General features: G+C 49.9%; 1 protein-coding gene across 4 annotated transcripts in view; it reads left to right on the top strand.

The window, feature by feature from the left end:
• The window catches only part of HIP1 (huntingtin interacting protein 1), a 200,863-nt gene that overhangs the window by 86,728 nt on the left and 87,994 nt on the right, over window positions 1-26,141 (top strand). Inside the window, exon 1 of one of the 4 annotated variants that reach the window (XM_064375674.1) lies at window positions 6,477-6,537. The exons of the other annotated variants lie outside the window; for them this stretch is intronic. Coding sequence (XP_064231744.1) covers window positions 6,520-6,537 — 18 coding nt within the window. The 5' untranslated portion in view covers window positions 6,477-6,519. Of the gene's footprint in view, window positions 1-6,476; window positions 6,538-26,141 lie in introns of those variants that run through there. 4 annotated transcript variants of the gene reach the window in all.

The following is a 26,141-nucleotide window of genomic DNA, read 5'->3' as shown; positions in this document are numbered from 1 at the left end:
GAGTGAGACTTCATCTAAAAAAAAAAAAGTAAAGTAAAAAATAAAGTAAAATAAACAATCCTTGTAAAGTGCTTGTCATGCCTGGCACTATGGTGAACGTGATCAATGTTATCTGTTATAATTCATCGCATGACACAAGTGCCCCCTCCCCCACCAGCAGCAGCCACCTTCCTAGTTCCTGAATGACGCTGCACCTTTCAGGTGTTCTGAACTCAGCCCTAGGTCTAGGAATTCGTGTGTTTCCTGAGGGTGTAATTATGTCCCAGAAAGAGAGGCGGCAAAAGGCTTTTCTCACTGGAGTGAAAGTGAAGATTCCTGAATTCATTGAAAAAGGCCATCTTCTGTCCAAAACAAGCCCAGTGAGAACGCTCTGTGCCACAGCCGCCAGGATCACAGCCCCGCTGGGATCTCACTCACCCTAGCTAAGGCTTTGCTTGCAGGCATTCCCATGGGGAGATGAGGAATCATTCAGCTAGTGGTGGTTGGTTCCTGTCCTCCACGGCTCAGCTGGGCATGGTCAGTGACTCTAGTTCCTCCCCCGCCCCATATGACCTACTTATTTGCTGCCATTTTAATGAAAATGACTACCGTTATCTTGGCTTTTAATTTTTTTTCTTATGTTTAAACTTTTAAAAAATTATCCTGTCTGGGTGCAGAGGCTCATGCCTGTAATCCTAACACTTTAGGAGGCCGAGGCGGCAGATCACCTGAGGTCAGGAGTTGGAGACCAGCCTGACCAACATGGTGAAACCCCATGACTAAAAATACAAAAATTAGCCAGGCGTGGTGGCACACGCCTGTAATTCCAGCTACTCAGGAGGCAAGAGAATCGCTTGAGCCTAGGAGGTGGAGGTTGTAGTAAGCTGAGATTGCGCCATTACACTCCAGCCTGGGCGATGAGAGTGAAACTCCATCTCAAAAAAAAAAAAAATTACCCAGAAGCTTCCAAGAGCCAGCCACCAAGTAAGCTGAGAGACAGGTGCATGGAGCCAAGAGCCACCGCCCACTGTGTTGGGTCTTTATCTACATGGGTTTGCTTAATTCTCACATTGACCCTGGGAGGGATAATATTTATTAGCCTGTTTTTCTATAAGAAAACTGAAATTCAGAGAGGTTAAAGAACTTGCTCGTATCTAGAAATAAATGGAGCCACAATTCAGCTTGAGAGCTGTCTGACTCCAGGGCCTGCCTACCTATATTTTCTTCCTTTTTTTCTCTCTCTCTCTTTTCTTGATACAGTCTCGCTCTGTCACCCAGACTGGAGTGCAGCTGCGTGATCTCAGCTCACTGCAACCTCCGCCTCTCAGGGTCAAGCGATTCTCCTGCCTCAGCCTCCCAAGTAGCTAGGATTATAGGTGCCTGCCACCACGCCCAGCTAACTTTTGTATTTTTAGTAAAGACAGGGTTTCACTATGCTGATCAGGCTGGTCTCGAACTACAGACCTCAAGTGGTCCACCCGCCTGGGCCTCCCAAAGTGCTGGGATTACAGGCATGAGCCACTGTGCCCTGCCATACTGATTTCTTTTAACAGCCATCATTATTATGCAGGTAATAACATTTCATTACATTCTCCTTATAAATATGAAAACACTGCAAAAGGACCTTCGGACTACCCCTCCCCATCCCACTGCTCCTCCCAGGTCTCAGCCGTGCACTCTTCCACAATACCTGCAAAATAGGTGTGGTAATAATAATACTCATTCTATCTGCCTTTCCTGACTTAAAAAAAATTATTTTGATTTAAATAGAAATAGAGATGAGGTCTCACTATGTTGCCCAGGCTGGTCTCGAACTCCTGGGCTCAAGCAGTCCTCCTGCCTTGGCCTCCCAAAGTGCTGGGATTACAGGTGTGAGTCACCACACCTGGCCCCTTTACTGACTTTTTACGAGTCAAATGAAATAATGAGTAAAAATGTCTTTTGTAAACATGACAGCCCTCTGCATAGGCTTACTGTTAGCATTAGCATAGTAACATACGTTACTTAAGTCCCTTTCATAAGCAGTATTGTTTGGCTTAAATATCATTACTGGGAATTAGTGGACATCTATGCCTCTAAAGATGGTTATAAAGCCTTGCCAGAGCCTGCCAGGGAGAACCTCAGGGTAGTCTTTAGGGCTAGGCTGCAGAATCTCAACTCACCAGTAGGTGTCAGCCTCTACCAAGATGCGCCCACCACACCTTCTGTAGGAATTAGGTCTACGATCTGACTTCTAGTCCTGTTCTGTGCTTTTCAGTGGACGTTAAAACGTAGGGGTGTTGGGCCGGGCGCGGTGGCTCACGCCTGTAATCCCAGCACTTTGGGAGGCCGAGGAGGGCGGATCACTATGTCAAGAGATCGAGACCATCCTGGCCGTGGTGAAACCCCGTCTCTACTAAAAATACAAAAATTAGCCGGGCGTGGTGGCACACACCTGTGGTCCCAGCTACTCGGGAGGCTGAGGCAGAAGAATCGCTTGAACCCAGGAGGTGGAGGTTGCAGTGAGCCGAGACTGTGCCACTGCACTCCAGCCTGGCAACAGAGCAAGACTCGGTCCCCAAAAAAAAAAAAAAAAAAAAAGTGGGGTGTTGTGGGTGTGGAATTCCAGCTGGAAGTAAGGGGCAGGGCACTCAACATGCAAAGACTGGTGAGGCAGCGTTTGGCCTGAGTTTGCTCACAGGTGAACCAGGGAGTCCTGGGCTCAGATTCTCCTATCCTAGGGAGATGCGAGCTGGGCTCAAGTGCTGTCCATTGTGGGAAGGGACTCCCAAGGGACCGGCTGTGTCCAGATGGGTCAGGGAAGGTGACATTTGAGGTCAGTCTTGAAGGATGAAAAAGACTCTTCCAAGTTCAGGAAGAGGGAAGCACGTTCCAGGAGCATCCTGAACACAGGTGAGCAGTTTGATAGGTGGGCAGGGTGGAAGGATAAGAATGGGGCAGATATGACCACAGTAGTGAACCAAATGAACCATAGGATGGTTTTATTTTTGTTTTGTTTTGTTTTGTTTTGAGACAGAGTCTCGCCCTGTGGCCCAGGCTGGAATGCAATGGTGTGATCTCAGCTCTCTGCAACCTCTGCCTCCCGGGTTCAGGTGATTCTCCTGCCTCAACCTCCTGACTAGCTGGGATTACGGGCACGCGCCACCATGCCCGGCTAAGTTTTGTAATTTTAGTAGAGACGGGGTTTCACCATGTTGGCCAGGCTGGCCTTGAACTCCTGACCTTAGGTGATCTTCCTCCCAAAGTGCTGGGATTACAGGCAAGAGCCACTGTGCCCAGCCAGAAGGGTTTTTTGTTTGTTTGTTTGTTTGTTTTGTTTTGTTTTGTTTTGGAGACAGGGTGTCCCTCTGTCACCCAGTCTCCTCACCTGGCTTCAAGCAATCCTCCCACCTCTCACCTTGGCCTCCCACAGTGCTGAGATTATAGGCATGAGCCACTGCACCTGGCCTGTTCTGTCTGTTTGTTTGTTTTTCCATTTGGGATGGGCTGGCCCGTGAGGAGTCACAATTAGATGTGTATATGATGAATTGGACAAGAAGAGACTGGAGGCAGAGGCTGTTGTCGAAAGTCTTATTCAGGGAAGCAACAGTTAATAAGACATAGATTGGAAGCTAAGTGCAAATGAGAATTGCAGGGATGTGGGACCTGATTAGATGGAGTGGGAGTGGGAATTGTCGCTAGAGGAATTAAGGCTGCCTTTGAAGTTTCCAGCTTAACCAGCTCAGTGGAGGTAGAAACATTAGTTGAGCCAGAAAACAGGAGGAAGAACAGATTGTGAAAATAGAGAAACAGCCAGGAGAGGTGGCTCATGCCTGTAATCCCAGCATTTGGGAGGCTGAGGAGGGTGGATCACCTGAAGTCAAGAGTTCGAGCCCAGCCTAACAAGGCAAAACCTACTAAAAACACAAAAATTAGCTGGGTGTGGTGGTAGGTGCCTGTAACCCAAGCTACTAGTGCGGCTGAGGCAGGAGAATTGTTTGAACCCGGGAGGCGGAGGTTGCGGTGAGCCGAGATCACGCCATTGCACTCCAGTCTGGGCAACAAGAGCAAAACTCCATCTCAAAAAAAAAAAGAAAGAAAGAAAATAGAGAAACAAGGAGTAAATAAGAAAGAAAGAAAACAAAAATAGAGGGAAGGCTGGGCATGATGGCTCACACCTGTAATCCCAGTACTTTGGGAGGCCGAGGCAGGTGTCTGCAGTCTACACCTGAAGTAAGATGGAGACACCTGGGCCCGCGGTCTGCTCCCTGAAGCTGAGGGACCCTTGACAAGGCTCCAGACAGATTCACAAAATGAAAATCACCACCACTCCGAGAGCCCTTACATTCCTGTATTTCCGCCTTTACATTATCTTATTTATTTTCCTTTTTGAGATTGAGTCTCACTATGCTGCCCAGGCTGGAGTGCAGTGGCGTGATCTGGGCTCACTGCAACCTCTGCCTCCTGGGTTCAAGCGATTCTCCTGCCTCAGCCTCCTGAGTGGCTGAGATTACAGGTGTGCACCACTATACCTGGCTAATTTTTGTATTTTTAGTAGAGACGGGGTTTCGCCACGTTGCCCAGACTGGTGTCAACCTCCTGACCTCAAGTGATCCACCTGCGTTGCCTCCCAAAGTGCTGGGATTACAGGAGTGAGCCACCAAGCCCGGCCTTATATTATCTCTTATATCTTGATGTTCTCACATACTGCTAGGAGGCAGGCAGATAAAGAATCTCAATTTCGTCTATAAGAACTCAGCTTTGATGGGAAGGGGCTGAGATAGTAAGCCTAGCAGGCCCTGGGGCCATGATGGGAGATTCCTTGGCTGGCTTCTGGGGGCCCCTTCATGTGGATCTCTTCATGTGGGTGCAGAGGTCAGCCTCGCAGCTGTTCCTGGATCCCATCACCTGTTCATTATTTTTCTTTTTTTTTTTCTATTGTCCAGGCTGTAGTGCAGTGGCATCATCTTGGCTCACTGCAACCTCTGCCTCCCAGATTCAAGCAATTCTCCTGCCTCAGCGTCCAGAGTAGCTGGATTACAGGCGCACACCACCACACCCAGCTAATTTTTGCATTTTGAGTAGAGACGCGGTTTCATCATTTTGGCCAGGCTGGTCTCGAACTCCTGGCCTCAAGCAATCTGCCTGCCTCAGCCTCCCAAAGTGCTGGGATTACAGGCATTAGCCGCTGCACCCAGCCCACTTGTTCATTATTTTAAAAGCCCCAACTTCAGGGTTGTCCCGTGGCAGCATGGGAAGCCCTTTTGGGCTTGGGCCGGATGGTCCTTACTTAACTCTCCCCTGCCCCCCAGTCCCTGCCAAGTGTGTGGGACCTTGGCAGGGGCACCTCCCTCTCCCTCTCTGGGTCTTAGTTTCCTCCCCGTTTAAAGTGGGGTTGGTGCAGGGGGACTCTCAGGTCCCTGGTGCATCCAAAACCTTACTGCCACCTGATTTTGGGGGGAGGAGGGGCCGGCTGTTGAAACTATATGTTTGGACGGCCAGGCTTTTTCCGGAGAACTTGCCCCAAAGGAGCATTTGACAGGAGTCCTTTTGGGGCCACCAGCTGTGTTTACTGCAGAGGGGAACGTCTGCCGTGCATTTCGGTATCAAATAAGGAAAGGGACATCGGGATTCTGGCTCGAGAGAACGGAACTCCCAGCTCAGGGCAGACATCATTTAGGAGCCACAGAGCCAGTTTCCCTCACTCCAGGAAGGGCTGGCCGTGGCTCACGTGGGAGGGGGACGCTCAGGGCCTTCCTGGGGATACCTGTTCCACTTCCTCCCAATTGTCCATCTGTTTGGAGACCCCAGACTCATTCGGAAGGCCCCTCCGGATTAGCCGCAGGAGGCCAGCAACCGGCTGTGAATTCCCCCTTTGTCCGGGGAAGCCAAGCGGGGAGGGGCCGAGCGGACCCCCTGCCCCCACTGGAATGTCGGCCTCCTGCGCCCCCCATCTCCCCTTCCTTTTCCACCACCTCCCCGGCTCACTTCCTCAGTCCCACCGATCCCACCACCAAAACACACGCACGCATGCACACACCCGGAGCCGCACACACACACACGCTTCCTGGCGGGCCGGCGGCCTCTAGCTCCGGGATCGGCGATCCCCGCCACCGGGAGCTAGGGGGAGAAGCCACCTTTTGTTATCCAAATCACACCCTCGCCGTGCGCGCCCGGGGGCCGCGGGATCGGGCCCGGGAACCCGCCTCCCGGTCTCCCCCCGTGTCCCCGCCAGCTGATTCCGGGATTTCCCGATCCCTGGGGGCTCGGGCGCGCCGGTCCCTGCCGGCGGGGCCGCGCCTCCCCCGCCCCCGACGCGCGCTGCGGCTCCGCGCCCGCCCCCTCCCCCTTCCCCTCCCCCTCGCCGCCTCCCCTCCCCCTCCCCTTCCTTTCTCCGGTCCAGCCTCGGTGCAGCCGCCGCCGCCGCCGCCTGCCCCGGTCCGCGGGGGCCCTGCCGACCGCCCTCCCTGCAGCATGGCACCCTCGGGGTGCGATTAGCCGGGAACAGCTTTGGGGGAAGCGGGATCTCCAGGGGTGGGGGGGTGCCCCGCAGCCTCGGTCATGGATGTGAGCAAGATGGTAAGTGTGAGCAGGGGCTTTGCCCCTCTCCCCCTCCCCCCCACCAGCCCTGGCGCCCTCCCCTCTCCCCCTCCTAGTCGGCGCGATCCATTGAAAGTTTCTGGATTGTTGATCCAGCCTGTTGGCCCCAACTCCAGGCGTGCCGGAGGAGGGAGCCGGGCCAGGATTCTGGAGGCGGCTGGCCGGCCGGGATGGGCTCTCGCTTTCCCGCCGCGCCGCCGCCGGGCTGCCCGGGAGATCGCGCTGGATTCCAGGGACCGGGCTGCGGAGCTCGCAGCCCACCTGGGGAGACCTGCGGGGCGGAGGGAGGGCAGCGCCGCCGGAAGGGGCCCCCTGCCCGCACACCTACAGGAGATCGATGGGAAGATGTATGGGGCTGAGCCCGTGGGCAGGGAGGCACAGGTGGCGCCGGGAGGACAGGGAGGAGAAGCCAGGGTTTCAACCATCCTAGGAAGTGAGGGGGCAGAAATGGAGCAGAGAGGGGGGAGGTTCTAGGTGGGCCACTTGGGAACCCCAGCTTCATGGGCCTGGGGTGCAGCCAACATCTTGCCTCTAAGCATGACTCCCCATTCCTTTAGAGATGGGCTTCTCTGGAGGGGTCTGTGCCTTTACCCAGAGCAGCCCTCCACCCCCACCTGCACCCCAAATACAGTAGGAGCATGAAAAAATCATAGCTTATGGATTGAGACCAAGGAGCATCCCTCAGCGGGTACCAGGATGTGATTTGGGGGATTCTGATGGGAGGGGGTTCTCAGGGAGCGCCTGGAAGCCGGGAAACTGCAGGTGTTCCCAGGGATCTTGATTGGCTGTCACTCTGAATGGAGACTGAAGGGTGCCCTTGCCATCACGACTACCCTGACCCGCAGTTTAGACTTGGGGCTTGGGCTGGATGGTCCTTACTTAAGTCTCCCCTGCCCCCCAGTCCCTGCCAGGTGTCCCTACCTTCCAGCCTTGCAACCCTCAAGGGCCTATGTGTCAGGCTGGTGTGGTGGGAGGGAGGCCATCAGGGCTTTCCAGGAAAGGAGCTGTCGTGGGCTGTGTCTGTGTGTGTATTTGGGTGGTGGGGGGAAGGGAGAGGGTTTGGGTCTGCCCTTTAGAGATGAGAAGGTACTAGAATTTAAGTTTACCTTGTTCAGAATTACATTACTTTTCCCCAGAGGGTGCCCTTTTGAGGCAACCAAGGGAGGTTGGTTCTCTGCTCAGCACTGGCCTTTGGCACTCTGTCTTGGCTAGGAGACAATGGGATGGGGGCGATGACAGGTGAGGGTCCTCTTCTATGGCCTGCATCAGTCTCAGACTGAGCACCGCCCCTGGGGCTGGGGGCTGGGTGAGGGGCTTCATGGGTTCCCCTCTTTATTTGGAGAGACATATCTATCTGGCTATGGTTGGGCAGAAGTTGGACCAGCATTCCCTGTCTGTCTGCCATGAAAGCTTGCTTTCTTTGGGCATGTATTAGAACTCCCTCTCAAAAAAAAAAAAAATCCTCTCTGCAGCTATGGGGGTGGAGATGTAGAAAACTAAGCAAGAGTTCTTTCCTAGAGGTGTCTGAGCAAGACCAGAAGAGTCACCTCTCTGGGCTATGCTTAGGGGGATCTGAATCTTTGAAGCTCCACTCCAGTGCCCACTAAACCAAACCACCCCTAAGCATCCTCCCAGCCCTGCACTCAAGTTCCCTGCAAAGGTTGGCCTGCAAGGACCAGCTTATAGGGCTCAGGGACCTCTGTCCATTCATCCCTCATTAATTCAACGGCATTTATTTAATTCCCGTGATTTCTATAGCAAGTGCTAGGTAAAGAACACAAAGAAACATCATCGGAAACCTCCCTCCCTGCTTCTCAGGGCCCTTAGCGTGAAAGTGAAGGATCCAGAGAGATACAGGCCAACTCAGCAGTTAGCTATCAATGCAGGCCTGGAGCAGAAGGCCAAAGCTTTGAGGACCGTGGGCGTCTGAGAGGGGATTGGAGTGCAGAGTTCAGATGGAAGACCAAGACCTCAGTTGGCCCTTGGAGGTTGGGTGGGGTAGGCATTGCCTGTTGGGAGAATTGCAGGAAGAGGATGGGCAGAGCCCACTGGGTGAGGCTGAAGACATTTGGCTGGTACAGAGGTTTGAGATCAGGAAACATTGAGATGGTTGTTTGGGGCCAGACCAGCAAGGCCTTGAATGCCATCCAGGGCGTTCTGACCCCGACCTGTAAGCACTGGGAAACCTCTGGAGAATTCTGAGCCCTGGGGAGGTGCATCTATTGCCTCTTTCCTCTTTTAGCTTGGGGTCCAAACAAAAGTGATATTAGATTCTCATTAATCATTGAGCAGCCAAGCACCCAGTCCAGAAACAATTGTCCGCAGCTCTTTGTAAAGAGCACAGACCTTCGACTGTGTAGCCAGAAGAACCTTACCCACCCTGGGGAATTGCCGTCTGCTTTCCAGTCCTGCAAGAGGCCAAAAGTACTTTCTGTTCTGGTCATTAAATTCCCATCTCTGGTTTGCAGTCCTCGCTCTGGAGGCCGTTGGCTGCAGGCTTGACCTCAAATGCAGCCTTTCAGGAACATCCTTGACAGATGTCAGTGTCAACCTTGGAGTGTCAGTCTTTCTCTTGCTTACGCAGCATAAGAGAAAGCAGATTCTAGTTTACCAGACTCTGTGTGATTTTTATTTTTATTTTTTTTAGACAGAGTCTCACTCTGTCGGCTGGAGTGCAGTGGCACAGTCTCGGCTCACTGCAACCTCCACCTCCTGGGTTCAGGCCATTCTCATGCCTCAGCCTCGATAGTAGCTGGGACTACAGGCATGTGCCACCATGCCCAGCTAATTGTATTTTTAGTAGAGATAGAGTTTCACCATGTTGGCCAGATTGGTCTTGAACTCCTGGGTCCAAGTAATCCACCTGACTCAGCCTCCCAAAGTGTTGGAATTACAGACCTAAGCCACCACACCTGGACCTCTGCATGATTTTTTTTTTTTTTCTTTTTTTTTTGAGACAAGGTCTTGCTCTGTTGCCCAGGCTGGAGTGCAGTAGTGCAATCTCAGCTCATTGCAACCTCCGCCTCGCAGGTGCAAGCAATCCTCTTCACCTCAGCCTCCTGGGTAGCTGAGATTACAGGCGCACACCGCCATAACCTGGCTAATTTTTGTATTTTTTGCAGAGACGGAGTTTTGCCATGTTGCCCAGGCTGGTGTCAAACTCCTGGGCTCAAGCAATTTCCCTGCCTAAGCCTCCCAAAGTGCTAGGATTATAGGTTTGAACCTCCGCACGCTGTGTCCCTGCATGATTTTGAGCAAGTTTCTTCTGTAACTTCTTACCTTCATCTGTAAAATGAACATAATAAAAGAGAAGGTTGGAAATACTCCGTTGAAGGCATAGAAGCTGGAGTAGTAAGTCTTCCGTAGACCTGGTGGCTGTTCTGATAAAGATCTCTCGTCTGATCTGGGCCAAAGGTGACTCTTGATTTCCCTCCCATGCTTTAATGTTTTGATTGGCCTACAGAGCTGAGCACAGGCGGTCTTTCAGACAGCTTTTGGGACCAATTGTCCCAGGCCTGGTTATCAACTGGAGACAGTGGATTCACCAGCTGCTGCGACCCATGAATTTTTGATGACATCAGATAGCTGCCTAAGGGAGAGTAGGTTTAACCCTGCACTCAGGAATAAAGTGCAGATGCCTTTTATGGGTTGATGATGGAGGCTGTGCCTTTCGCTAAACACAGAGAACGCATGGTACTGTAATTTGGGAAATAGAGTCAACACTATCAATTATTACCAAAGAACATACAGTTTATATAACAATTTATATTTGTGTGGTGCTTTACAGCATACAAGGCATTTTTTTTCTTTTGTTTTTTTTAGAGACAGGGTCTCACTCTGTCACCTAGCCTGGATTACAGTGGCACAATTGTAGCTGATTGTAGCCTTGAACTCCTGGGGTCAAAGCCATCATCCCACCTCAGCCTCCTGAGTAGCTGGGACCAAAGACATGAGCCACCAAGTGGGGCTAATTTTTAATTTTTTTTTTTTTTTTGTAGGGACGGGGTTTTCTGTGTTGCCCAGGCTGGTCTTGAACTCCTGGCCTCAAGCGATCCTCCTGCCTTAGCATCCCAAAGTGCTGGGATTACAGGCATGAGCCACCACACCTGGCCTATACAAAGCATTTTTACACTTGTTCTCACTACAACCCCATGAGGAAGGCAGGGCAGAAATGATTAGCCACGTTTTATAGATAAGAAAGTGAGTTCAGAAAACTGACATTTGATATTCCATATCAGGGGTAGAATCAGGTCTTGTGTCCAGTTCTCTGACAGTCAAGGTATGCTCTATAGTGATATAATAAATAAAAGGTAAGGAAAAAGACATGGAGACTAGATTGTAGAATGGACACTAGTTAATTTCAAAAGATGAGCTAAGGGTCGGGTCTTGGCCTCTGGGTCCCCTGGGGAAGAAGACCTAGGAAAGAAGGATGAGTGACTATATGTGGACTCTGAGCCTCGTCAATCCCCTATATCTGTTTTTGTTGATTTTTTTTTTTTAGAGACAGGGTCTCACTCTGTTGTCCAGGCTGGAGTGCAGTAGTGAGATCATAGCTTACTGCAGCCTCGACCTCCTACGCTCAAGCAGTCCTCCCAATCTCAGCCTCCCAAGTAGCTGGGACAACAGGCAGGCACCACCACCATGCTTGACTGCTTTTTTTTATTTTTAGTAGAGACAAGTTTTCGATATATTTCCCAGTCTGGTCTAGAACTCCTGAGCTCAAGCCATCCTCCCACTTCAGCCTCCTGAAGTTCTGGGATTACAGGCGTGAGCCACTGTGCCCTGCTCCCTGTAGCCCTATAGCTGTTTTTAAAATTTAGGAGTTTCTTTGTGAATCTGACTGCTTCCTCAAATGTAAGACACCCGACTCACCCAGCAGGCAGATGGGAGGGGTGGAGAGAAAAGATTTCAGATGCTCTGAGTAAATGATATTGATGGTGGAGCAGAAAAGACTTCTGGTCAACCCGTTGCTGCTGGTGTCACATGTGTTTGCTGGGTTGGAGGGACGTGGTAGAAGTTAAATGCCCCACTGGAGAGATCCCTGTGCAAAATGATATCAAAGACTGATGGGTGACCCGCCCAGCAAACAGCACCGTTTTCAGCCCTGGCCACAAAATCCATTTAGGGGGTTGCAGCCAGCATTTGAAAGAGTGAAATAGGCCAGGTGTGCGGGGGCTCACGCTTATAATCCCAGCACTTTTCGAGGCCAAGGCGGGCAGATCACCTGAGGTCAGGAGTTCAAGACCAGCCTGGCCACCATGGTGAAACCTGTCTCTACTAAAAATACAAAAATTAGCCGGGCGAGGCAGCATGCGCCTGTAATCCCAGCTACCTGGGAGGCTGAGGCAGGATAATCACTTGAACCCAGGAGGCAGAGATTGCAGTGAGCCAAGATCACACCACTGCACTCTAGCCTGGGCTGGAGTAAGACTCCATCTCAAAAAAATAAAAAATAAAAACAAGAGTGAAATAGATGAGAAAACATCCAGGTATATTCCACGTAAGAGGGTAAGCATTAGTTCATGAAACTGATTTTGGTTGTATCTATGCATTCACACAGGTAAGTTTGACTGGCTGGACCCGTCAAATGTGTGTTTTTTTCTTCAACTTTTATTTTAAGTTCAGGGGCACATGTGCAGGTTTGTGAAGTGTGCCATGCTGGTTTGCTGCACAGATCAACCCATCACGTAGGTGTTAAGCCCAGCATCCATTAGATATTCTTCCCGATGCTTTCCTTCCCTACCCTCTGACAAACCCGTGTGTGTTGTTCCCTGCCACATGTCCATGTGTTATTGTCACTCAGGCCCTACTTATAACTGAGAACATGCCGTGTTTGGTTTTCTGTTCCTGTGTCGGTTTGCTGAGGGTAACAGCTTCCAGCTCTATCCATGTCCCTGCAAAGGACATGGTCTCATTCCTTTTTATGGCTGCATAGCATTCCATGGTGTATGTGTACCACAGTAAAGTGTGTTTTTTTTTTGTTTTTTTTTTGAGACAGAGTTTCGCTCTTGTTACCCAGGCTGGAGTGCAATGGCGCAATCTCGGCTCACTGCAACCTCCGCCTCCTGGGTTCAGGCAATTCTCCTGCCTCAGCCTCCTGAGTAGCTGGGATTACAGGCACGCGCCACCATGGCCCGCTAATTTTTTGTATTAGTAGAGACGGGGTTTCATCATGTTGACCAGGATGGTCTCGATCTCTTGACCTCGTGATCCACCCGCCTCGGCCTCCCAAAGTGCTGGGATTACAGGCTTGAGCCACCGCGCCTGGCCTAAAGTGTTTTTTACTGCTGTCAGTTGCCTAGTCTATTTGTGCTGCTTTAACAACACCTGAGACCTGGTAATTTATGAAAAACGGTAATTGGCCAGGCACAGTGGCTCCCACCTGTAATCCTAGCACTTGGGGAGGTTGAGGCAGGAGGATTACTTAAGCCTAAGAGTTTGAGACCAGCCTGAGCAACACAGTAAGACCCTGACCCTGTCTCTCCAAAAAAATAAAAATTAGCCAGGCATGGTGGTACGTGCCTGTAATCCCAGCTACTCGGGAGGCTGAGCTCAAAAGGTCAAGGCTGCAATGAGCTATGATGACATGACTGCACTCCAGCCTAGGTGGCAGAGTGAGACCTTGTCTCTAAAAAAAAATTGCTTAGGAGAAAAGAATGTTTGATTTACCCTTTGTGGATTATTACCTTTCGTTGTCACTATCACTAAGATTTTATCTCCACCAAGATGAGGTTCCATTACTGAATATCCCCTTTTCATGCACACCCCTGGATGCAGACGTTAAGATATGAAGGGATCCAGGGCTGAGGACGGCTGCATCCTTGTCTGTCGAAGAGGTTTACAGAGTTGAGAGAGAGGGATTTCCTTGAAATGCACCAAGTGTGACAACACATCAATAGACATTTGCAAGTGACAGAACAATCTCACCTGGATTATTTTCTTCCTCACAACAGCCTTGAGAAGCAGGATTTGGTGTCCTAGGAGGACCTGTCTTCAGAAGCCCCTCGGAGTTGCACTTCCGGTCAGGGTCTAAGTCCACATGCAGACATGGGTTTTAAGACAGCCCCTCCCATGGTGCACTTTTGCCCCGACCACACTCTCCCTCCCACTTCCCTGCTTCCTGCTGTCTTTCCCCTCTTCCATTCTCCCCGAAACACACACGCAGCTCTGTGAGTTTCTTGAAGCTTAAGTCCAAGCGCTGTTTCCCCTCTACCTTTGCCTCCCATCTTGCCCAGAGAGGCCCCAGTTCAAAGCCAGGACACGCACGTGGTCTCACAGCTGCCCCTGAGCCAAAGGATTCCACAATCAGAGAAGAGTCCTACTATCCCCAGAGCCCCAAATAAATTAATCCATGGGTCATTTAAGAAAAAAAAATTTCCCCACGTCTCCTTTAGATTCCCTGAAGTCCTAACGCATCTTTAATTTAGAGGAGGTTCCTGTGGGCAAATAGGGAGGGGTCAGGGTGAGAGGCGTTTTTGTAAATGGGAATGGTTGAGTGAGTGGGATCCTAGCCAGACACCACGGCCCTGTCGCCTGTGCACAGAGGATTAAGGGAACCCTGTCTGTGACCTGAGGCTGCTCTAGATGCTGAGCCTGGGCTTTGGAGTCACAGAGGCTAAGTCCCATTGCCACCACTTGCCAACTCTCAGATCATAGACAAGTTAGTTGATCTCGATGTATTGCTTCCTCATCTTAAGACAGGTTGGTGCTGTTGAGGTGCTCATTTAAAGTACTTTGCACAAGCCAGGCATGGGTGGCTCATGCCTGTAATCCCAGGGCTTTGGGAGGCTGAGGCAGGAGGATCACTTGAGCCCAGGAGTTCAAGACCAGCCTGGGCAAAATAGCAAGACCCCATCTCTACTTAAAAAATTAAAAAAAAAAATTATCTGGGTGTGGTGGCATGGGACTGTGGTCTCAGCGACTAGGGATCCTCACAGCTAAGGCGGGTGGATCACTTGAACCCAAGAGTTCAAGGCTGCAGTGAGCTGTGATTGCACCACTGCACTCCAGCCTGGGCGACAGAGCGGGACCCTGTCTAAAAAAATAAAATGAGATAAAGTAAAAAATGTAGTACTTGGCACATAGTAGGGGCTTAGTAAGCCACGGTTATCATTAGTAACATCTTTGCTCTTTCATTTAGGCTACAAATCTGAAAACTTTAGGGGGATGGGGAGAGCATTGCTTCTTTCCAAATGATCAGTGCTGGGTGAGCTCTGTCTGCTGGGGCAAGCAGACCTGTTAGTAGTTGCAATACACGTGATGCAATGCACAAAGTATGAGGTGTGTGTCAGCCTGGAGAAGGTGGGGTTAACCAGCAGGCAACTTAAGGAAGGGTGTCATTAAGAAAACTAGGGACAGTGGGGAAGGGTATTTCAGGCACGTTAAAAGTGTAAGGTCACGAAACCACAGGGTTTAATCAGGAGCTACCTCTGGTTGATGCTTGAAAAGTAGGCACACTCCCTATCTCTGTGGGGCTGACAAAGTTCCTGGGTTACGGAATCCCAATTTTTTTTTTTTTGAGATAGAGTCTCACTCTGTCCCCTATGCTGGAGTGCTGTGGTGCAGTCACGGCTCACTGCAGCCTCAACCTCTCAGGCTCAAGTGATCCTCCCACCTCAGCCTCCCGAGTAGCTGGGACTACAGGTGCTCACCACCACATTGGGCTGATTTTGTATGTTTTGTAGAGACAGGGTTTCACCGTGTTGCCTAGGCTTGTGTTGAATCCCTGAGCTCAAGCGATCCGCCCCGCTTGGTCTGCCAAAGTGCTGAGATTATTGGCATGAGCCACTGTGCCTGGCTTGTTTTCCTTTTCAGAGAGAAGGTCTCGCTCTGTCCTTGAGGCTGAAATGCAGTGGTGCAATTCCAGTTCCGGTTCACTGAAGCCTCAACCTCCCGGGCTCAATTGATCCTCTCACCTCAGCCTCCCAAGTAGCTGGGACTGCAGGCATGTGCCACCATGCCCAGCAATTTTTAACTTTTTTGCAGAGACAGGATCTTGTTATGTTTCCCAGGCTGGTCTTGAACTGCTGGCCTCAAGCAATACTCCTGCCTCAGTCTCCCAACTTGGCCTCCCAAAGCTGAATCTTTTTACACCTCATTGATTCCTGGAAGAGCTATGCTTTACAAAGGGGAGCAGACCGGGTGCGGTGGCTCACACCTGTAATCCCAGCACTTTGGGAGGCCAAGGCAGGCTGATCACCTGCGGTCGGGAGTTCGAGACCAGCCTGACCATCATGGAGAAAACTCGTCTGTACTAAAACTACAAAATTAGCCTGGTATGGTGGCACATGCCTGTAATCCCAGCTACTCGGGAGGCTGAGGCAGGAGAATCACCTGAACCTGGGAGGCGGAGGTTGCAGTGAGCTGAGATCATGCCACTGCACTCCAGCCTGGGCAACATAGCAAGACTCCGTCTCAAAAAAAAGGAGGGGGGGACAGCAATTGAAGGAAACACAGGATGCACAGCAGGTGCTGAGTGCATGAATGATTACAAGACAAAAGGAGAAGACATTCCATTTGAGAGAGAGGTGCTGCACACAGCCTGAATACAACCCGGGGGAATGAATGTTGAGTAGGTTTTTTAGGAGTGGGGCCAGAGAAACGGAGAGGAGGAGTGGGCACAGGTGTGAGGTCCCGTGTTAAAAATAACAAGCAAGTCTCTAGTAGAGCCAGTAAGTGGGGCTGCCTCCACTTGACAATCAGACATGGATATGCTATTCTGGCCAACAGGCTTACCCTGCCTACCAGTCCCGGGGCCTGGAGATGGCTCTCACTGGTACCAGGATAAGTGTAGGCGTTGCAAATCGTGGGTTGGACAAAGTTTTTTTGAAATGAACATTTCATTAACTTTCTATCATAACCTCTCTTTTGAGCACTCAGTGCGGCCTCGTATTCTGGGACCTAAAATCACTTTTTCTTGCTGGATTTTTCTCAGGCTAGAAAGAAGTCTTACGAAATCACTGCCTCCCTACTCCCCCTAGCTCAAGATTATGTCACCAGCCCTGGTGCTGGGTAGGGATGTTTCCAGTGGTTACAACCAGGGTCCTGGCTATTGTCCTTTTTGCCCTGTGTATGTGAAGATTGTCCCCTGAGTCAGCAGACACTGAGGACCCAGCCAGACCTCATGCTAGGAATAGATAATATAAGAGAGAATGTGATCCTTTGATGGCTTCTGCCTTTAAAAAGGTACAGGCCAGGCACAGTGGCTCACACCTGTAATCCCAGCACTTTGGAAGGCCGAGGCAGTTGGATCACTTGAGGTCAGGAATTTGAGACCACCCCGGCCAACATGGTGTCTCTACTAAAAATACTAAAATTAGCCAGGTGTGGCAGCACGTTCCTGTAATCCCAGCTACTTGGAAGGCTGAGGCATGAGAATCGCTTGAACCCGGGAGATGGAGGTTGCAGTTAGCTGATGTCATGTCACTGCACTCTGGCCTGGGCAACAGAGCGAGACCCTGTCTCCAAAAAAAAAGGTACAGGAGATAAAATTATAATATTAGTTTAATATTAGTAATTATAATAGTGTAATTAGTACAACATTAGAGATTTAAGCAAAGTTCTATAGACGTTCACAGGCAGGATGATTAATTCTGCCAAATGGTACAGGAAGTGGGGTGGGGAAGGTGACATTTCATTTATTCATTTATTCAGAAAAGATTTATAGAATGCCTTCCATATGCCAGGTGCTGTTCCAAGCACTTGGGATACGTCACTGAACCAAACAAAGATTCCTGCCTTGTGGAGCTGAGCTCCTGCAGGGATTGAGGGGTTAAGTCATAGATAATAGCAATAAATGTAAATGAGAAAATTTTTTAGGCTGTTCGAAGGTGGTAAATGATCCAGGTAATGGGGTTAGATGCAGAAATGGTTGCACTGTCCTAAATATGCTTGGGTAAGAATTGTAAATGAGGGGTGAGCTTGTCATTCCCAGCAGGGGACTTTCCTTGGCTGCCAGGGGACTCTGGAACTCCCGTTCATGGTGTGTTCTTAGCTTACTGTCTGGCTGAAATCCTGGACTCTAGATTTAGCTCATGGCTCATTGTTGAGAGTTGCCTGAGTCTAAATCTCAGGGCCCTTTCCCTGCGCCCAGCTCCCCTTGACCATCTTCCTGTGGTCTACACAACTGTGGATCCAGCCATCAGCCAAATGGTGTACACAGCACTGAACGCTCATCCCATTTCTGCCAGATTTTCTAGAAGTTGGAGGGAAGATGCTGCCTCTCATATCCAACAAATCTCTGGTAAGGGAGCCAAGGTCAAATGGGTAGTTCTCTGGCCATAATCCTGGGTGTAGACTTGATGCTATCCACAGTAAACAAGGCCCCCTCAGCCCTACCAAAGTAACATCAACTGGAACGAGGCTGGGGGTGACAGAGCACTGTGTCTCATGCAAGTCTCAGAAAAGCATAATTCCTATTTTCATGTTCAAGCTAGAGAAACTGAGGCCCAGAGAAGTCAAAGCACATAGGACCCCTCACTTTGATCTAGGAACAGTATTTCAGAGTGGTCCCGGCCTTGGGTCCTGAGGTTCAAAATCTGTCTCTATGGCTTACTCACCTGGGCAGGTTACTGGGCTCTTTCTATGGAGATTTAAGGAAACTCCTATAGAAACTCAAGTAGGAACGATTAATTCTGGCAAGTGGTATAGGAAGTGGGGTGGAGAACGTGACCATTCATTCATTCATTTATTTGGAAAAGGTTTATAGCATGCCCTTCATATGCCAGGCGTTGTTCTAAGCACTTGCTTAACTGAAGTACACGCTTTGCCTTCTCGGTCCCCGAGGAGAGATAGCCTTGAGTGCATAGGTCCTGATGCTGGACTTAGCAGGGCTGGGGCTCCTGCACATTGGGTAGATTTTAATACCATATAGCTGTGGTCATCAGCACCAGCAGTAAGGAAACAGGTAATCCACAGAAATGTTAAACTTCTGCCACTTTTCAGAAAATATGAAAAGGTATAAAGTAAAGATCAAACATTTTCCCACCATCTAAAACTACTGCTAACAGTTTAGTGTAGGTCCTTACAGACTTCTGTGTGTGTGTGTGTGTGTGCACTAGGTTGAATCATATGAAATTGCCTTTTATAGAAGTCGAAAACAGTCAAATTTTCTTTTGATTCAACCAAACACAAGCATATACACATAGATCAATACACACATATTTAAACAAAATGGGACCACGCCATAATACAGTTTTGTAGACTTTAATTTTTGTTTTCACTATGCTGGGATCTGGAAACAATGTATCAGAGTGGTCCAGGACATCCATGGGTTCTGGGGTTCAAAACCAGTTTCCACTGTGTACTCACCTGGGGGGTCACCAAGGTCTCCCTTTGTGAGGCTTTCCCCTTTATACGGTGGGCATAGTCCTAGTAACTTCCATACAGAGTTGTGGTGAGGGCAGATGAATTACTGCATGTAAAGTGCTTAGATCAATGCCTTGGCATGGAGCATTCAGTCAATGTTAGTGTTACTATAATTCCAGATGAGCAGGGGGTGATGTATTGTTTCATTATGATCTGTCCTCTATTAATTACATTTTCCACTGTCGGGGTGAAACCCTTGTACATTCACCTAAGAGTATGTATCTATTGGCTTATGTATGCTTAAAGATTTAAGTTTTAAGGTTCTAGCTTTTAGGAATTCTTTTTCCTAATGTTTTTCAAGCTAGGTAGTGAGTACAGGGGAAGCTTCCTTGGATGCTGCCCTATGACCCTATAAATTATGCTTCCAGGTCCTGGCCCTGGTCTTAGTCCATTCTTGCTGCTGTAACAAAATACCATAGACTGGGTCTATAAACAATAGAAGTTTATTTCTCGCAGTTCTGGGGCCTGGGAAGTCCAAGATCACAGCACCACTAGATTCTGTGACTGGCGAGAGCCTGTTCCATAGATGGTGTTTTCTCATTGCATCCTTACATGGCAAAAAAAGGTGGAAGAGATGAATGCTGTGCCTTCACATAGCAGAAGAGATAGAAGGGGCAAGCAGCTCTCCAAAGCCTCTTTTTTTAAAGAGACAGAGATTCACCATGTTGCCCAGGCTGGCCTCAAACTCCTGGGCTCAAACAATCCACCTGCCTTGGCCTCCCAAAATGCTGGGATTACAGGTCTGAGCCACTGCGCCCAGCCTCCAAAGCCTCTTTTATGAGGGCATTTGTCCTCTTCACGAGGGCAGAGCTCTCATGACTTAATCACTTCCCAAAAAGCCCTACCTCTTAATACCATCACAGTGGAGATTAAGTTTCAACATGAATTTTGGAGGGGACACAAATACTTAAAACTATAGCACCCCATCTCTGCTTTTCTACTCGCTAGAAACAGTGACTGCTCACCAGTCCCCAACACTGGGCCTTGCTCGCTTCTGTGGCTCAGTCATGCTGTCACCTCTACCTGAATGCCCTGGCATCTCCCCTTTCCAGGCCAGCTTCTCAGCTGGTTAGGTTGGTTCTTCCTCCAGGCAGTCATCACCAACCCTTCAGCCTCAGATAGATGCCCACACCCCAGGTCTCCGTACGGTACATTCCCACCAATCTCTCTCCTCTGACAAGGCGGACACGGTGCCATCATCTTTCTCCCCATCTAGACCTCACTCTTTGAAACCAGGACTACATCTTAGTGATCTGTGAGTTGACTTGACTGGGTGCTCAGTACTCCTACCCAGGAGTTTGAGACCAGCCTGGGCAACATAGCAAGACCCCATCTCTATAAAAACTTAATCAATGGTGGCTCATACCTGTAATCCCAGCACTTTGGGAGGCCAAGGCCGGCGGATCACCTGAGGGCAAGAGTTCGAGACCAGCCTGGCCAACATAATGAAATCCCCAACTCTACTAATTTTTGTAAAAATACAAAAATTAGCTGGGCATGGTGGCAGGTGCCTGTAATCCCAGCTACTCAGGAGGCAGGAGTCTGAGCCAGGAGAGTCGCTTGGACCCAGGAGGTGGAGGTTGCGGTGAGCCGAGATCGCGCCAGTGCACTCCAGCCTGGGCAACAGAGCGAGACTCTGTCTCAAAAAAAGAAATTAAACAAAAATATACCTATGTACAGACACAGAGGGATGACTGTGTATATTTGATGGGTGAATTCAATGAATGAATGAAATCCTGACTATCTGAATGAATGACAGAACTTAAATAAATGGAGATGGTTTGGGCAGGGTGGTTAATCTTGGTTACAGAGGTGGCATGAAGTGAAGGCATGAGGGTCAAATTAGGCAGGACATGTTTGGGAATGGGAAGGACAGGAATGAATTCTAAGACTTGAATGGCAAGTGGGGGCTGGATCTCAGGGCCTTGAGTGCCAGGCCAGGCAGTGGAGCAGTTTCCCCATGAGCCCTAGATGTTTCTGGCATGATTGGAGCTGTGCTTTAGAAAGGCAGGGTCTGGGCCGGGCGCAGTGGCTCACACCTGTAATCTCAGCACTTTGGGAGGCCGAGGCGGGTGGATCACTTGAGGTCAGGAGTTCGACACCAGCCTGGCCCACATGGTGAAACTCAGTCCCTACTAAAAATACAAAAATTAGCCAGGCATAGTGGTGCACACTTGCAATCCCAGCTACTCGGGAGGCCGAGGCCAGAGAATTGCTTGAACCCAGGAGGCAAAGGTTATAGTGAGTCCAGACTGTGCCACTACACTTTCTGGGTGACAGAGCAGGACCATGTCTCAAAAAATGAAGAAAAGAAAAAAGACGAGGGGTCTGGTGACATTATAGCCACCAGGAGACCAGTAGGCTGTCAGGCCTGGAGGCCTGGGTGGGGCTTACCCTGCTGTGGCCCGTTGGGTGACTTCCCTCTCTACACCCCTATACTTCTGAATCTCACAGCAATTTTCTCCTCAACTCTAAAGAAGGGCTCTTGTTCACCCCCAAGACAGAAGTAGAAGGGAGAGTTCCTGGCAGCTTTGCTTTTTGAGGAAGTCACGTCACAGCCATGCAGCCGATGATGAAATCCACCTCCGGAATTAGCAACAATCCCTCTTTCCACTTTAGAAAACTGATTAGCAAATCCTCCCCAGCTTGTTCTCACTCCCTGGGTCCGGAGCAGGGAGCATCCATCAGCCTGATTCTGTGGCCTTCAGAGTGTAACCAGAGCCTCACTCCTTACTCACTCTCTTTTCTTTGGTTCTGACCTGAGATAGTGAGGCCTGTGCTTTGGAGGGGTGTGTGTGTGTGTGTGTGTGTGTGTGTGTGTGTGTGTGTTTCTTTTACAAGATCTGGCTCTGTCTCCCAGGTTGTAGTGCAGTGGCATGATCATAGCTCACTGTACCTTCTGGACTTGAGTGATCCTCCCGCCTCAGCCTCCCTAGTAGCTGGGACTAGAGACGCCACCATTCTTGGCTAATTTTTAAAATTTTTTGTAGAGGTGTGGTCTGACTATGTTTCCCAGGCTGGTCTCAAACACCTAGGCTCAAGTGATCCTCCTGCTTTGGCCTCCCGAAGTGCTAGTATTATAGGCTGAAGCCACCATGCCTGGCCTGGTTGTATGTTATTTGTATATTAATAAGGATTTCAGTTCCTGAAACCTAGGATAGGACTTACTTGGCCTTGACCTGTAAGTTCTCAAGTTCTTTTTTTTTTTTTTAAGACATGGTCTCACTCTGCACCCAGACTGGAGTGCAGTGGCATGATCTTGGCTCACTACAACTTCCATCACCTGGGTTCAAGTGATTCTCCTGCCTCAGCCTCCTGAGTAGCAGAGACTACAGGTGCATGCCATCACACCTGGCTAATTTATGTTTTGGTAGAAATGGGGTTTCACCATGTGAGCCAGGCAGGTCTCGAACTCCTGACCTTAAGTGATCCACTCAGCCTCCCAAAGTTCTGGGAATATAGGCGTGAGCTGTTATGCCTGGTTGAACTCCATGTTCTTATCAGTGGAAAGGCATGTCAGTCCAGGAAGGATATAGCCAGGATTGACAGATCTGGAGTGAGATCTTCGTTCACATCCTGGCTCTGCTACGGGCTGGGGTCATCTAACTAGCCATGCATTACAAGTAGCTCGGCAAATCACTCCCCCATTGTAAGTCTCAGTTTCCCCACCTGTTCAGTGCAGTTAGTAGTCACTGTCACTATAAGGGTTAAACGAGGTAATGAATGGGAATGAATCTATTACAGATCAGAAGAGGTTAATTGAATTAGAGCCTGAACCATAGAGAGGTAGAATCTGTGTTTAATTTAATTAATTTATTTATTTAAGACAGTCTTGCTCTGTCACCCAGGCTGGAGTGTAGTGGTGCAATCTCGGCTCACTGCAGCCTCGCCTCCCAGGTTGAAGTGATTCTCCTGCCTTAGCCTCCCAAGTAGCTGGGACTACAAGTGCGTGCCACCACGCCCAGCTAATTTTTGTATTTTTGGTAGAGATGGGGTTTCACCATGTTGGCCAGGCTGTTCTCGAACTACTAACCTCAGGTGATCCACTTGCCTCAGCCTCCCAAAGTGCTGGGATTACCGGTGTGAGCCACCTCACCCAGCCAGGTCTGTGTTTTAGATTAAGAACTCAAAACCCTAAAAGAGAATATAGGAAGAAGGAAGTTGAGAAAAGAACTGAGGAGAGAAAATGTGGATGTTTGGCCTTGTATTTTCTCTGCTTCCCTCCTAGACTCCTCATACTTCCCCTCACTTCAACTGCGAAGATGTGTATGCATGTGTGTGCACGCACACACGTGCACACACACATACACACACACAAACACACACACACATTTACAGCCCAGGTCCTGGTGCCAATCTTCCCCAAGCAAGCACCAATCAATTCCATCTCTCTTTTCCCTAAAAGATCCTATTAAAAAACAAGAAGGGTGAAAGGGCCAGGCACGGTGATTCGTGCCTGTAATCCCAAGACTTTGGGAGGATGAGGCAAGTGGATTGCTTGAGCCCTGGAGTTCAAGACCAGCCTGAGCAACATAGCGAGACCCCCATCTCTATGTATTTTCAAAAAAAATATTTGAAGAAAAGAAGGGCACAAAAGTGACCAAGTACATTTAAGTATTGATTTCATCCGGGGAGGTCCAAGCACTTTTTATATTTGTATTTATTTATTTATTTTGAGATAGGGTCTTGCTCCGTCGCCCAGGCTGCAGTGCAGTGGCACAAACGTATCTCACTGCAGCCTCAACTTCCTGGGCTCAAGTGATCCTCCTGCCCTCAAGCGATCCTCCTGCCTCAGCCTCTTGTGTAGCTATGAGTATAGGCATGAGCCACCACACCCTAATTTTCTGATGTTTTGTAGAGATAGGGTCTCACTATTGCCCAGGCTGGTCTCAAATTCCTGGGCTGAAGCAGTCCTCCCGCCTTGGCCTCCCAAAGTGCTGTGATTACAAGCATGAGCCACCAAGCCCAGCCTCAAGCCCTTTACAAGCCAGAAAGGCTGTGAGGAGGAGGAGAAGAGTTGGTTTGAGGACAAGGGAGAGGCTCGGGGGAGAGCGGGGCTGGAGAAGAGGAGGCGGAGGCTGGCTCAGCTCCTTTCTCCAAGTGGCACTTGCCTGCGCCTTGAGTGCAGCTCCCGGCATCCTGCGCACTCCTCAAGTCCTGAGCTCTCAGCCCTGACCTGGCTTCCTGTTTCACTGTGAAGAGACGCGATCCGTGAAAATTGGCACTGCCCTCGCCCTTATGTCCGCCTCCGCCTCCGTCTGCATCTGTCTTGCGGGATCTGGCCCGGCCTGCCCTCCTGCTGGGCACCAGGCCCCATCCCCGTCCCAGCCACTCTCCCTTCCGCGCCTCACGCACATGCAAACGCGCTATCATGCCTCCCGTTGGAAACAAGAAAGCGTTGACCTCACCTCCTCCCAGCGGCTGCCCTCTTTCTCTCTCCCTCTTCACAGCAGAAATCCTGGAGACCACTCCTTGCCTCCAGCATTCAACCTTCCCTTTCTCTCCTGGCTTTACCATCAGAGAGGGAAATCTATTTATTTATTTATTTGTTGGTTTATTTACTTATTTTTTGAGACAGAGTCTCACTCTATCATCCAGTCTGGAGTACAGTGGCACGATCTCGGCTCACTGCAGCCTCCATCTCCTGGGTTCAAGCAGTTCTCCTGCTTCAGCCTCCCAAGTAGCTGGGTGGCATGCTAACGACCACATCTGGCTAATTTTAGTATTTTTAGTAGAGACAGCGTTTCTCCATGTTGGCCAGGCTGGTCTTGAACTGGCCTCACACGATCTGCCCACCTTGGCCTCCCAAAGTGCTGGGATTACAGGTGTGAGCCACCGCCTGGCTCGCTGCAACAGTGAAGGAGGCGGTCTCTCTGCTATGGTTCCTGCAGCCACGCTGATCCCTGCAATTTGTTCTCAGCACAGCAGCCAGGGGGATCCTAGTGAATCATAGTTTTACCGCTTTGCTCAAAACCTTCCAGCAAGGCTGGGAGCAGTGGCTCACATGTGTAATCCCAGCAATTTGGGAGGCCGAGGCAAGAGGATTGCTTGAGGCCAGGAGTTCAAGACCAGCCTGGGCAACATAGCAAGACCCAGTCTTTACCAACCCCCCACCAAAAAAAAATAATAATAACAGCTTCCAGTGGGGCTAGTCCTTACCAAGGGCCACGAGGCCCCTAGGGATCTGGCCCCTCCTGCTCCTGACTTCTGGCTCCAGCCACACTTCCTCATGCCTGCCACCTGGGCTTCTGCTCCTGTGCCTGGAACTCTTCCCCCCAGTATCTGCCAGGCTCACTTCCTCATCATTTTATTTATTTTTTGAGACAGGGTCTTGCTCTGCTGCCCAGGCTGGAGTGCAGTGGCACTATCATAGCTCACTGCAGCCTCAAACTCCTGGGTTCAGGTAATCCTCCCACCTCAGCCTCCCCATTAGCTGGGACTATGCCACCACACCAGGCTAATTTTTTCCTTTAAATTTTTTTTTATAGAGACAGGATCTTGCTATGTCACTCTGGCTGTTCCCAAGCTCCTGGTCTCAAGCAGTCCTGCCTCCTCGGCCTCCCAAAGAGCTGAGATTATAGATGTGAGCCACCTCATCAGCCTGTCATCACTTACAAGTCTGTGTCCCTCCCTCTGTCACCTCAGCACAGTCTTCCTCAGTGACCCTTTGGGAGGTTATAATGCTGCCTAGAACACTCCAGCCCCGTCCTTGCCATCTTCCATAGCACCTGTCACCATCTGAACTATCATAGATTTTATTTCTTTGTTTACTGCCTCTGCCTGTCTACCCTGCTAAAATATAAGATCCATGAGGGCAGAGATTGTCATTTCTGTTCCTCGCTGTTTTTTGTTTGTTTGCTTGTTTGTTTGTTTGTTTGTTTGTTTTGAGACAGAGTTTCGCTCTGCCACCCAGGCTGGAGTGCAGTGGTGCTATCTTGGCTCACTGCAGCCTCCATCTCCTAGGCTCAAGCAATTCTCGTGCCTCAGCTTCCTGAGTAGCTGGGACTACAGGCGCGCACCACCACACCTGGCTAATTTTTGTGTTTTTAGTAGAGATGGGTTTCACCATGTTGGCCAGGCTGGTCCCGAGCTCCTGACCTTAAGTGACCCACCTGCCTTGGCCTCCCAAAGTGCTAGAATTACAGGCATGAGCCATTGTGCCCGCTTTTTTTTTTTTTTTTTTTAAGACAGGGTCTTGCCCTGTTGCCCAGGCTGGA

The sequence above is a fragment of the Aotus nancymaae genome, unplaced genomic scaffold, assembly GCF_030222135.1.
Source record: "Aotus nancymaae isolate 86718 unplaced genomic scaffold, 86718_ANA_hifiasm-v0.15.2.pri h1tg000012l, whole genome shotgun sequence".
In the NCBI taxonomy this organism is placed as follows: Eukaryota; Metazoa; Chordata; class Mammalia; order Primates; family Aotidae; genus Aotus; species Aotus nancymaae.
This window is presented reverse-complemented; position numbering and strand designations above follow the sequence as displayed.